Here is a 15,036-nt window from a genome sequence, read left to right as displayed (position 1 = left end):
ACTGTATGTGGATTACATACAAATTGATTTCATGCTGACCATCAATAAGAAAACGTGAAATTCATGTCTATGTGCACGAATCAATGCATTCAAATTTTGTGACTATTTCACAAACTGCTGTGCGACTGGGCTGCTTTGTTGTAGAGTTTTGTTCTAAAATAAGAATATAAAAAGCAAAAGCTGCTGTTAAAACGATTGAAGCAACAGTTTTAAACATGTATAAGGATCAAGTATATGGTCTTACTTTTACAAATTGGATCAGATGCATAAAAGTCAAGAGAAGGTCAGGACTCTTATGAGGACCGTTGCATCGTAGATGTGTCCTGGGTTTTTTTTAGCCACATAAATCACAAACTTTAAAGTTCATCACAAACTTTAAAGTTTATTTTAGTACTAAAAAGCATCTGCCTCAACTTTTTTGAGTTTGTCCTTCTGCCTTTGTGACATTTAAATATGAATTTCAGGTAATTTGGAGATATTTTTCCGTCCTGCATTATTCAAACAATCATAAAGAAAGTCTCTACCAAACACTGCCATGTCCTAATAATGAAAGGCATCCTGGTTAGTCGGGATCAAACCTGAATCTTACATGAGTACATCAAAGCAGTCGTAGTTGTGCGTCATGTTTGCTGGTCTTTTAAAATCAGCGCCTCACAGATGCATAAATATTTGAATATCAATGTGTTCGGTTTGACGATGCTGTTGTATTTTCTGTTTACTATAATAGCGGATCCTAAGCAGGCTGCCGTCCCCGGTGTCTTGATTGAGGGCGAGCACAAACTCAGAAGCCAGACTTTGATGTTTGGAGGTAGAGGAGGGCTCGGCTGTGAGGTCTGACACCGGGTTAGCATGCCGGCTCCTCCCGACACAGATGTTTTTTCCAGCTGCAGTTCCAGTTTCCCCACATCAAGACCTGTACCGATATGTGTTCCCGGGAGGAACTTTGTCTCTCGCTAAATGACCCCCATTAGTATATCAGGACCGGCGTTGTGAGGGGGCGCTAATGACGCGTCAACTCACCTGACAAAACAATCACATTAACGTGCTTCGGTCGCCACGGCAGCAAATGAGCACTCGCACTCACCTGCAGCATAATTTGATTACTTTTGACCAATTTAATTTTGCAAATGGAGATGTGTGCGTTCACCCGGGGAAATCAACACAATTATGAAGGCAATTTGTCAAAGGTGAAAGCTGGTTGATGGAAGAATATTCAGATGTCTCAGTCCAGTTTGGGTGTTGTCTCTTTCATTAGAACTGGTTGTGATGTGAGAACTGGTGGTTTACTGTATATCTGTGCAGACAGGTGTGTATATGAGTAAATCAAGCTGGCTTTCAGACAGATGGATCATTAGTTTTAGGTCTTGTGGAGATGACTGTATTGATGTTGAATAACTGGTGGCCTCCAGTTTACAGACGTCTGTCTGATCAGAGCAGCTCCAGTTAGATAATGTCTGAAATGTTGTTTCCTTCTTTAATCCATTCCTCGCCTTTTTCTGCTTTCTTTTCTTTGTTGTGATCGCTCAATCATTTACTAAACCTTTCCCTTTGTCGTTAAGTCTTTTCTGACTGAGAGGGATTTTTATCACAACAGTCTTTTTTGTGTATCTATTAAGTATAGTTTGGATTTTGTAATGGATATTTAATCACACAATTTAAATGTCAGTACTTTTTTTTCTCTCTGACCACAAAAAAAGAAGATGTAGTAACTTGCGTTGTTTTTGTGTAAGAACATTTTTATTTGAATATCACAATATTTCGTTTTGTGATTGATGCGCCCCCTCAGAGTAGTAGTAGTATAGTAGTCTAGTGTTATATTGATTTCATTATTTGGCTCTTTATTGACATTGTATGAGAAACTGTCCAGTGTCAGTCAGATGACTTTGATAACTGCTTGTACTAGGCTTGTCTTTTTTTTGTTAGGTGGAGGTGTGTTGCTCTGCGTGGCGAGGATGTCGTTTTGGTTGCCAATCTACTTACAGCTATTATCTCTCTGGTGTCAAGACCGCCATCAGATAGTCTCTGAGTCGTGGTGCCTTAGAGGCAGTGGCTAGTGTATTTCATCAGATAGTCTCTGATTCGTGATGCCATACAGGCAGTAGTTAGTGTATTTCATCAGATAGTGTCTGAGTCGTGGTGCCATAGAGGCAGTGGTTAGTGTAATTCATCAGATAGTCTCTGAGTTGTGGTGCCGTAGAGGCTAGTGTATTTCATCAGATAGTCTCTGAGTCGTGGTACCGTGGAGGCAGTGGTTAGTGTAATTCATCAGATAGTCTATGAGTCGTGGTGCCATAGAGGCAGTGGTTAGTGTAATTCATCAGATAGTCTCCGAGTCATCGTGCTGTTGAGGCAGTGGTTAGTGTATTTCATCAGATAGTCTCTGAGTCGTCGTGCTGTTGAGGCAGTGGTTAGTGTATTTCATCAGATAGTCTCCGAGTCATCGTGCTGTTGAGGCAGTGGTTAGTGTATTTCATCAGATAGTCTCTGAGTCGTGGTGCCGTGGAGGCAGTGGCTAGTGTATTTCATCAGATAGTCTCTGAGTCGTGGTGCCGTGGAGGCAGTGGCTAGTGTATTTCATCAGATAGTCTCTGAGTCGTGGTGCTTTAGAGGCAGTAGTCAGTGTATTTCATCAGATGGTCTCTGAGTCGTGGTGCTGCGGAGGCACTGGTTAGTGTATTTCATCAGATAGTTTATGAGTCGTCGTGCTGCGGAGGCACTGGTTAGTGTATTTCATCAGATAGTTTATGAGTCGTCGTGCTGCGGAGGCAATGGTTAGTGTATTTCATCAGATAGTTTATGAGTTGTCGTGCCGCAGAGGCCGTGGTTAGTGTATTTCATCAGATAGTCGTGGTGCTGTTGAGCCAGTGGTTAGTGTATTCCTGCTGTTTACCTGCTTGTTTGCATATTCTGGGCAACATTGTGAAACCTCACCTTTACGTAGCGCTGCATGTAGTTTAGCAGGTTTTCTGGAGAAGGGCACGGCTCAATCCACTCCTCCATAGACGGGTTTCTTGTATACAAACATTACTGGGTGCGTGCACATTCAGGGGGCAAAACTGTTCTGGCAGCCGTTGTAATCAACGTAGAGTTTGCATTGTTTGTACATTCTTGTTGACTATACTAGATCCCTGAATATGAACATGACCTCTGTGTCCTCAATTGCACTGCAGTGAAGTGGCGTAGAAGTAAATTGTGTTTACTCCTGAAATATACAGATCTGCAAACATTTGGACTAAACCCCAAAATTAAAGTATTGTCTGCGGTAGACGAAACAAACAACCAAATTCCAACAGACCAGGTGCTGCTAGCCAATCACAGAGCACTTAACTGTTGGCTGCCGTATCGCTGGGTCACAACTTTGCAAAATATGTATGAGCACAGGTGCATGCATAAACCTGCAGAGTCACGTACGCACACACTGAGTAACTGTGTAATCGGCTTTCCACCCACTAAAAAAGAAAAAAAAAATCCCAAGAATCACTTGAGTGTGAAATGCTGAAAACATCCAAATCATATCAAGAGCGCAGCAGATTCCCTCCACTGTTTGTGTGTTTTGTTTATTTGGCTCCTGCACGCCGGCAGATTGAGCTCTCGTCATAATGACCGTGCATTGTCAAGCCCACGGTGTTGGGGAGGGAAAGACAGGACGAGCTGCACTCCTAAGAGCTGCCACGACTCTACATCCACATTAACAGCAGCAGCAGCTACTGCCAACGTAACACAACGCTGCATCCGGCCCGCTGTGGAGAGTCAGGCATCAGATACACAAGTTGTTGTGAGAGGTACGTTATCCTGCTGGATGGTGGGAGGGAGAAACAGACAGGATGGGAGGTGATGCACTTCAGTGACCTCAGCGTTCACCCCTTTGTTCTCTGCTGGAGAGACGGTTACAGAACATGTTGTGGATGTTGTGATTGCTGATAGGACGATGGCGTCTCATCTGTCACATCGGCTGAGGCTTTTCACTTTCATATTTCATGTGGTGTGTTCTGTTCCGTGGCCCAAAATAGTTCAATAATAATTTAAAACACATTTACAAACACACAAAAAGGAATAAATGGAATCCAAATATACATTAAATGTCATTTATTTGATAGTTTTCAGTTGATAAAAACAAACAAAACAATTGCTTGTTGCAAATTGCTATTTATGTCTTCACATGCAACCTGTTCTCCCTCCTCTCTGCTCCCTCCTTACATCTCCATTCTCTCAGCTCCCTCAATTCCTCCCTCCTCTCAGCTTCTTCTTTACTGCTCCTTACTCTCTCCACTCAGCTCCCTCCTCCTCTCTGCTACCTCCTTCCTCCTCTCAGTTTCCTCCTCCTACTTTACAGCTCCCTCCCCTCAGCTCCTTCCTCCCTCTTCACAGCTCCCTGCTGAAAGTTCCCAGCTCCTTCCTCTCAGCTTCCTCCTTACAGCTCCCCCTCTCTTCATCCTCCTCTCAGTTCCCTCCTTACATCTCCCTCTTCCGCTGGGTCTAACGGTCCCTCCGCCTCACTCCTCACCTTAATTTACATCCCCTCTGATGGTGTTGTCACCATAACAACTAACAACAATCACTGTTTACTTTTGTAGTAGTCGAATGCCCACTGAAAACAGTTAAATGTCCGTTCTACTCCTGTTCTATTTCTATGAGGTGTACATAGAACACAAGAGGGGAACCACAATAGCACCTCATGGAACATCTGTCGTGTAGGTGGTCATCGGCCACGGCTTCACCTCATCAGGCCACCTGTAATGACAGTGAAACAGCATGTTATACTATATATTAACTGTGTTTTCTGGTTGTGCTTCTAGGTATTGCTATAGCGAGTGCTCTGGTGGACTCCTCACAACAGCGAGTGATGGACTTCAAAGAAAGAGGCCTGGGACTGAAGCACCGCAAACACACCGTGCACCATCAAGGGACCTGTGTATGAACTGGATTCCCTCAATGAGGTAACAAGATAGCTACTACCGTGCCCCCCCCAGGGGGTTTCACTGGAGATATTCTTAGATTAAAGGGGACACATTGTAAACAAAGCCTGCAAAAATTGGTTTCTGATAGTGTCTTGGAAGGAAAAGAAATGGGCACCCAGAGTGGAGAAAGTGGCCCTCGTGGTCCCGTTCTTACCTGGTTTGGATGGAAATCTTCATCGACATGCTCTTCTTGTCCCGTCTATATTACGTTGGTCCTGATGAGCCAGGAAAACAAGAATTGGAAAACCTGCAGATTGACAGAGAAAACGTGTTTCGGTCAGACATTTACTCTGAGCGCTGGCAGGCTTTTCCACTTCCACGCCATATGTGGCTACGCACCTCCAGGGCTCTACTCGTCTGTCATGCAGTCTGCCATATTGACAAGAGGGAAAAAAAAAAACCACTTGTTTTACACCGTTAAACCAAACTAAATGGCTTCGAGCTGAAATTAACTGAGCTGAAATGACTGACTTACAAACCCACTCGGACTCAGGAGCAACGCTGGAAAGAACAACAACTAGATCAATGCAAAACGCTGTAGTGGGCGGTGAATTTTAAAGACTACTACTGTTGACATGTAAAAGATCATTGTTGAGATTTTCTCCTTTATGAAATACATGTTGTTTTTTTTCCCTGCACCTATATTTTGATATCTGCTCAGGTCCTCTGTGATGGAAAAGGGTCCATTCTGTGTAGCTTTGGGCCTTATACACGTCTGTATATGCACTATAAGTGAAATGCTTTACCAGTACATTAGGACCCTCTGTGGGATAATATTATGCAACTGATCATCCAAATGCAATGTTTATTCTAGGCTGCAATGTAACCTCGAGGTCGGTATCATCAAACACATACTACTGATGGTATTCACATGCCTATTAATTCAGTTACGACTGTGAAGATACATCTTTTTTCATGCCTGTTTACTTGCGATACAAACTTTTTATGGAACATATCTCCTGTAATATTTATTAATTATGCAAACTATACGGTTCATTTTACAAAATGCACTAAGGATTTTTTTTTGTAACAGAAAGACTAAACAATAGATTTGACAAAGTGAATCTGTGCAGTATTCCTTTTTTTTGCTTGTACCCTCAGTGTCTTTTCATTTCCAAATATTCAACCCCGTCTCCTACAAAATTACATTCCCATACAATTAAACTGCATTCTCAATTACGTTTTTAGGGAAATATCTTTTCTCCTGGATTACAGTTGCAGTTTGAAACACGTGGTTAACGTTGTAAATTGAATCAAAATAAAAAATGCAACAAAACTACCTTGTTAGGTTTAGGAAAAACGTCGTGGTTTGGCTTAAAATGATTACGTTTGTTACTTTATTAAGCCATACACGCCTTTTCGGTTAGTAAACAGGACAATAGACAATATGTTTTGTGGTTTGGGAATGGAATTTTTAGGAGACAGGGTATATATTTTATGCATCATAGCAAGTTTTGTGTTTTTTCCCTTCACCAATAGTGTTAAAACCTTCAGCAAACATTGTAAAGTCACTTTTTATCAACTTCACGTACACAGTAGAGTTACACAACTGTTCAAAAGTTTGGAATCTGCTGCCACAAAAGCTTTTAGCTTGTCCTCTTTACTAATAGATGTTATTTAGTTTACTACATAGAGAACAAAACGCTCTCCAGTGGTTCAACCCCACTGACAACTGAAAGAGACAAACAGTTGAATCAGAACAGAAGAGAACTCAGCAGTAAATCAGACTTCACAATAGAAACAGAAGGTTAATCTAGGGTTAACACTACTGGATGCACCGATACTGCATCGGATATCGGGCTGATCCTGACTCAATTAGCTGGATTGGATATCGGTGACAATGGGGCTGATCTATTAAATTCAATTTTATGTTTATATACATTATATCATGGAATTTTAATTCTTGTTTAAGTTTTGACGAATTTGTTGCTGCATTAAAAAATGTTTACACTTTAACTGTAATTCCTGTTAATTTTGAAGATTTCTTACCATGTTACTGATGTACGATCTATTTTTTTTTTTTTTTTTAAATAAATAAAAATTCTGTTAATTTTTAAGATTTTTTACGAAGTTACTGGAGTACAGTTTATTATTTTAATAATAAATAATTCACTAAATTCATATCTATGTATTTATTTGTCACATTTTGTTTAATTAAGTTAGAAAAGCAATGTTTATGTCAAGCCCGTAAAAGAATGATCCCAGTCAGTTCCACACAGTGAGGCATACAGCTCATTAATTAAACTGGTATCAGATCAGTACTCAGTATCGATGGATACCCAAAGACTAAACTAACACTCAAAATCAACCGTTGAGAAGACGTTACTCCGAACACAATACGTTACCCTGGTTACAGACTGACGCTGAATTTCAGAGATTCAAATCGTGAATTCCTGAGAATATCATCCCATATCTCAGGCTCCGTACTTATTTCATTTTTACCAACAACAGCCTTAATACGCCTCGTATTGTGTGGACATCGACTAAATGAAAGTTTGCATCATTTCAGTCTTCTTCTATTGGGGCCAAAAGTATTTCAAAATGTAAATAATATATATTCTTATCTGGATTATGCTGTTCTCATCTCTGTTAAAATAGTTATTAATGAAGGAAAGAAGAAGGTCGTCTATATAACAGCTGATTCCAAACCTTTGAACAGTATCGTGTGTCTTTATATATCGAGCCTGATTGTTTCTATTCAGGCGTTTGTTTGTTTTCATGTAATTTTGCACCAGTTTGTTGTCGAGACTTCTATTAACAAAGGGCAGCTCACCACACTGTTTTTGTCCATATGAGCATAAATCTGTACATTTACAATTAAAACATTTTGATGCCTTTTCATATGGTAACTGGATCTGATATCCTGTGTTGTGTTCTTACCTCTGGTGTCGTATTGATCCGTGTTCTCAGGATGTCAATAGGGTCAAATGACGGCTCAGCAAACACTGCTGATGGAGTTACATACTGTAGATACTGGCTCAGCAACCTGAATAGACAAACACAATGAAAAAGCACTGAGCACAATGTGACTTCATTTACATTTTACATGATAATTACTAGGGCTGTCAATCAATTAAAATATTTAATTGCAATTTAATCGCACATTTTTTATCTGTTCTCCCTTAAAAGGGAGATTTATCAGGTATCTAATACTCTCATCAACATGGGAGTGAACAAATATGCTGCTTTATGCAAATGTATGTATATATGTATTATTGTAAATCAATTAACAACACAAAACAATGACAGATATTGTCCAGAAACCCTCACAGGTACTGCATTTAGCATAAAACAATATGCTCAAATCATAACATGGCAAACTGCAGCCCAACAGGCAACAACAGCTGTCAGTGTGTCAGTGTGCTGACTTGACTATGACTTGCACCAAACTGCATGTGATTATCATAAAGTGGGCATGTCTGTAAAGGGGAGACTCGTGGGTACCCATAGAAACCATTACAAACCATACATTCACACATCTGGAGGTCAGAGGTCAAGGGACCCCTTTAAAAATGACCACGACAGTTTTCCTCGCCAAAATTTAGTGCAAGTTTGGAGCGTTATTTAACCTCCTTCATGACGTGCTAGTATGACATGGTTGGTACCGATGGATTCATTAGGTTTTCTAGTTGCATATGATACCAGTATCTTCACTACAGCTTTAAAAGCTGAGCCCGCTACCACCTCCGAAAAATCAATTGCATTAAAAAAAAATGCGTTAACTTTGACAGCGCTAATTTACACATTCATGCTCCCCAGAAGAGGAACCCTTTCCAATTTGGAAACTATTCTCGAACATCTCCCTCAAGCCAAAATGTCAACTTTGCACAACCAACATGTTAAAATCCAGCAGCCCTGTCTCCTAAAAATTACATTATCATACAACAAAACTGTATTAGCTAGCTAACTAGCCAGTCTCCAGACAATACCCACAAAATGCGTCATCATGTTTTGTAACAGAAAAGGGGTCAATACCAGGACAGACATTGTCAGTATGTTGGTTATTCTTCCATGTAGAGGTTTTTTTTTGTCCTAACTAACATCATCCACAATGGCCTCCCAAGGCTCTGCTATTGTGCACACATATATTTATACTTTTATGGCTATAGGCATTGCAGTGGGATTCATTTTGCACCACAATTGTAAACAGTCTTCTTACGTCTGTATCACTAACAAATACTCTGTGGAAAGCACACAGCAGCTGCGTCCTTAGTCATGAAGCAATGGGGACTATATTACCGAGGTGATCTTCAAGAAATTAGACAATTTGTATGCGTGTGTGGGACGATCACCAGGAGAAAACAATGACGTACATTATATTATATCCAGGGAACAGCAGCGGAGGATGTAGTGGCTGCAGAGCTCTACTGTCTGGCTGAATTTCAAAATCCTTCACAGTCAGTGATGTAGTGGAAAATAAAAAGCTGGGTAAACATGTCACTAATCATTTGCAAATGCCTTCTTTTACCTTAGAATACCTTATCCTCTTGTAACCGATGTTAGTCTCATACTGCTCACTAAGATCAAATTATCAAAATAAACAGTTAATTAAAATCTATTACATTTAATTTGGTTTAGTTTACCATTCGGCTCGTCCCTGATCAACCTGCATTTTCAAAATTTGCTTCAACAAAAGGCCTAAATCTCTACAATTGAAGGCTATTTTCAAACACTGTTTATCTGACTTTTGCTTTTGACTCCATTCTTTGAAGTCTAATTTGGATCTTGAAAGGCCTTTGGACCATTACACGATGCCAATGCTGCTACGGTCACCACCATTAGTGACCAGGAGGAGATAAGTGCTCCGTTTTACACTCAGCTCACTGTAGGTTTTTTTTCTCAAGATAAAAGACTGCAGTATTTAGCATTAAGTGGCCTGCTGGCATCTCCGCTCTGTTCAATACCTGCACGTCAGAGGCAGCAGGAAGTGGTGCACTTTCCCTTTTATCCTGATCCAAGAGGTTTTTAAACCGGTTCTGAGGATGAAAGGGAGGGTTTGTGTTTTTAGAGTGAAGTCAATATAAGAAGCTCAATACCTGAACACACGAAACGATTGCAAACATATGAAGAGGGTCAGCTCCATCTCCAATTATGTTCGTATGCAAAGTTAACGAGTAACGATTAGTGGAGCATTCTGTGTCAATCCAAGACATAATGTGAAGCTCACTGCTTCTGAAGTGTGCGCACATCCATGCCAAGATACTTCACTGCAGAGCACAAAGGAGGTCCTGCACACTGTTACTGTAGGCTCCAAATAAAATAGTAGTTTAGTTCTCTTTATTCTGATTTTTTTAGCCACAATCTTTAAGCTGACCCTACTGGGTTTGGTTGCCGTAAACATAAACAACTTTTTTTCGGCATTCTATAGTATGATTTATTTATTTTTTATATACTATACTATGATTTCTTTCGACATACTACACAATGACTTTTCCCAACATACCATACAAAGATTTTTTAAAGAATCTTTTGACATACTATACCGTGACTTTTTAATGACTTTTTTGACATACGATACTATGACTTTTTTTCTCATGAAATTTTTCGACATACTATACTATGACTTTTTTTCAAAAAAAATTTGACATAGTATACCATGACGTTTTTTTTCATGAATTTTTTGACATACTGTATTATAATTTTTTTCATGAACTTCTTCGACATACTATACTATGACTTTTTTTTAATGAAATTTTTCGACATACTATACTATGACTTTTTTTCATGAAATTTTTCAACATAGTTTATTATGACTTTCTTTAATGAAATTTTTCGACATACTTTACTATGGCTTTTTTTCAAAAAAAAATTCGACATACTATACAATGATTTTTTTTCATGAAATTTTTCGTCATATGACTTTTTTTTTAACACACTTTACCATGACTTTTTTTTCATGAAATTCTTCAACATACTATACTATGATTTTTTTTCCATGAAATTTTTCGACATACTATACTATGACTTTTTTCATGAAAGTATTCGACATACTACACCAAGACTTTTTTTCAACATACTATATGTCTTTTTTTCATGACATTTTTCGACATATTGTACTATGACTTTTTTTCAAAAAAAATTTTCGACAAACCATACAATGATTTTTTTTTCATGAAATTTTTCGTCTTACTTTATTATAATTTCTTTCGTGAACTTTATCGACAGACTATACTATGACTTTTTTCATAGATTTTTCGACATTATACTATGACTTTTTTCATGAAAGTATTCGACATACTATACCATGACTTTTTTTCAATACACTATAACATGACTTCTTTTCATGAAGTTTTTTAACACACTTTCCCATGACTTTTTTTTCATGACATTTTTTGACATACTATATTATAATTTTTTCATGAATTTTTTCGACATACTATACTATGATTCTTTTCCATGAAATTTTTCGACATACTATACTAACACTTTTTTCCATAGATTTTTCGACATATTATACTATGATTTTTTTCCATGAAATTCTTCGACATACTATACTATGATTTTTTTTATGAAATTTTTCGACTTACTGTACTATGACTTTTTTCATGAAAGTATTCGACATACTATACTGTGAAGTTTTTCATGAAATTCTTCGACATTCTATACTATGACTTTTTTTTAATGACATTTTTCGACATATTATACTATGATTTCTTTCCATGAAATTTTTCGACATACTATACTAAGACTTTTTCCATCGATTTTTCGACATATTATACTATGACTTTTTTTCATGAAATTTTTCAATATAGTATATTATGACTTTTTTTCTATGAAATTTTTCGACATACAATACCATGATTATTTTTTCCTGACTTTTTTCGACATACTATACTATAACTTTTTTTTCATGAAATTCTTCATGATATACAATGATTGTTTTTTCCATGACATTTTTCGACATACTATACTAAGACTTTTTTCATGAAAGTTTTCGACATATTATACTATGACTTTTTTTCAACACACTATATACCATGACTTTTTTTTTCATGAAGTTTTTTAACACATTTTACCATGAATTTTTTTTCATGAAATTTTCGACATACTATATTATAATTTTTTCATGAACTTTTTTCACAGACTATGCTATGACTCTTTTCCATGAACTTTTTCGACATACTGTACTATGACTTTTTTTTCATGAAACTTTTCGACATACTATACCAAGACTTTTTTTCAACATACTGTCTTTTTTCATGACATTTTTCGACATATTGTACTATGACTTTTTTTCATGAAATTCTTCGACATACTATACCATGATTTTTTTCATGAAATTTTTCGACATACTATACAAAGACTTTTTTTCATGACATTTTTCAACATAGTATATTATGACTTTTTTTAATGAAATTTTTCGACATACAATACCATGATTTTTTTTTTATGACTTTTTTCGACATACTATATTATAATTTTTTTCATGAACTTTTTCGAAATACTATGCCAAGACTTTTTTCCATAGATTTTTCGACAAATTATACTATAACTTTTTTTTCATGAAATTTTTCGACATACTATACCATGATTTTTTTTTATGACTTTTTTCGACATACTATATTATAATTTTTTTTAATGACTTTTTTCGACATACTATACCATGATTTTTTTAATGACTTTTTTCGACATACTATATTATAATTTTTTTTAATGACTTTTTTCGACATACTATATTATAATTTTTTTCATGAACTTTTTCGAAATACTATGCCAAGACTTTTTTCCATAGATTTTTTGACAAATTATACTATAACTTTTTTTTCATGAAATTCTTCGACAAACTATACAATGATTTTTTTTCATGACATTTTTTAACACACTTTATCGTGACTTTTTTTTCATGAAATTCTTCAACATACTATACTATGATTTTTTTCCCATGAAATTTTTCGACATACTATACTATGACTTTTTTCATGAAACTTTTCAACATACTATACCAAGACTTTTTTTTCAACATACTGTCTTTTTTTCATGACATTTTTCGACATATTGTACTATGACTTTTTTTCATGAAATTTTTCGACATATTGTACTATGACTTTTTTCAAAAAAAAATTTCGACAAACCATACAATGATTTTTTTTTCATGAAATTTTTCGTCATACTTTATTATAATTTCTTTCGTGAACTTTATCGACAGACTATACTATGATTTTTTTCATGAAAGTATTCGACATACTATACCATGACTTTTTTTCAACACACTATAACATGACTTCTTTTCATGAAGTTTTTTAACACACTTTCCCATGACTTTTTTTTATGAAATTTTTCGACATACTGTACCATGACTTTTTTTTCATGACATTTTTCAACATAGTATATTATGACTTTTTTTAATGAAATTTTTCGACATACAATACCATGATTTTTTTTTATGACTTTTTTCGACATACTATATTATAATTTTTTTCATGAACTTTTTCGAAATACTATGCCAAGACTTTTTTCCATAGATTTTTTGACAAATTATACTATAACTTTTTTTTCATGAAATTCTTCGACAAACTATACAATGATTTTTTTTCATGACATTTTTTAACACACTTTATCGTGACTTTTTTTTCATGAAATTCTTCAACATACTATACTATGATTTTTTTCCCATGAAATTTTTCGACATACTATACTATGACTTTTTTCATGAAACTTTTCAACATACTATACCAAGACTTTTTTTTCAACATACTGTCTTTTTTTCATGACATTTTTCGACATATTGTACTATGACTTTTTTTCATGAAATTTTTCGACATATTGTACTATGACTTTTTTCAAAAAAAAATTTCGACAAACCATACAATGATTTTTTTTTCATGAAATTTTTCGTCATACTTTATTATAATTTCTTTCGTGAACTTTATCGACAGACTATACTATGATTTTTTTCATGAAAGTATTCGACATACTATACCATGACTTTTTTTCAACACACTATAACATGACTTCTTTTCATGAAGTTTTTTAACACACTTTCCCATGACTTTTTTTTATGAAATTTTTCGACATACTGTACCATGACTTTTTTTTCATGACATTTTTCAACATAGTATATTATGACTTTTTTTAATGAAATTTTTCGACATACAATACCATGATTTTTTTTTATGACTTTTTTCGACATACTATATTATAATTTTTTTCATGAACTTTTTCGAAATACTATGCCAAGACTTTTTTCCATAGATTTTTTGACAAATTATACTATAACTTTTTTTTCATGAAATTCTTCGACAAACTATACAATGATTTTTTTTTCATGACATTTTTTAACACACTTTATCGTGACTTTTTTTTCATGAAATTCTTCAACATACTATACTATGATTTTTTTCCCATGAAATTTTTCGACATACTATACTATGACTTTTTTCATGAAACTTTTCAACATACTATACCAAGACTTTTTTTTCAACATACTGTCTTTTTTTCATGACATTTTTCGACATATTGTACTATGACTTTTTTTCATGAAACTTTTCGACATACTATACCATGATTTTTTTTTATGACTTTTTTCGACATACTATATTATAATTTTTTTTAATGACTTTTTTCGACATACTATATTATAAAAGAATTTCGACAAACTATACAATGACTTTTTTTCAACACACTATATGTCTTTTTTTCATGACATTTTTCGACATACTATATTATATTTTTTTTCATGAACTTTTTTGACATACTATACTATGACTTTTTTCATCAAAGTATTCGACATACTACACCAAGACTTTTTTTCAACATACTATGTCTTTTTTTCATGACATTTTTCGACATATTGTACTATGACTTTTTTCAAAAAATTTTTTCGACAAACCATACAATGATTTTTTTTTCATGAAATTTTTCGTCATACTTTATTATAATTTCTTTCGTGAACTTTATCGACAGACTATACTATGACTTTTTTCATGAAAGTATTCGACATACTATACCATGACTTTTTTTCAACACACTATAACATGACTTCTTTTCATGAAGTTTTTTAACACACTTTCCCATGACTTTTTTTTATGAAATTTTTCGACATACTGTACCATGACTTTTTTTTCATGACATTTTTTGA

General features: G+C 35.4%; 1 protein-coding gene and 1 long non-coding RNA gene across 2 annotated transcripts in view; one reads left to right on the top strand and one right to left on the bottom strand.

The window, feature by feature from the left end:
* atrnl1a (attractin-like 1a) overlaps positions 1-7,812 on the top strand; it is a 259,397-nt gene extending 251,585 nt beyond the window's left edge. The window contains 1 exon segment of the mRNA XM_037782216.1: positions 4,797-7,812. Coding sequence (XP_037638144.1) covers positions 4,797-4,918 — 122 coding nt within the window. The 3' untranslated portion in view covers positions 4,919-7,812.
* LOC119495583 lies at positions 4,390-7,947 on the bottom strand. The gene is made up of 3 exons (XR_005208517.1): positions 7,839-7,947; positions 5,113-5,205; positions 4,390-4,731 (listed from the first exon to the last, which is right to left on the bottom strand). It is a non-coding gene; the product is annotated as an uncharacterized LOC119495583 (long non-coding RNA).
* Between the last annotated feature and the right edge of the window lie 7,089 nt (positions 7,948-15,036).

The sequence above is a fragment of the Sebastes umbrosus genome, chromosome 10 (genome assembly GCF_015220745.1).
Source record: "Sebastes umbrosus isolate fSebUmb1 chromosome 10, fSebUmb1.pri, whole genome shotgun sequence".
Lineage (NCBI taxonomy): Eukaryota > Metazoa > Chordata > Actinopteri > Perciformes > Sebastidae > Sebastes > Sebastes umbrosus.
Note: the sequence above shows the minus strand (reverse complement) of the source record. Positions and strands in the feature narration are given on the sequence as shown.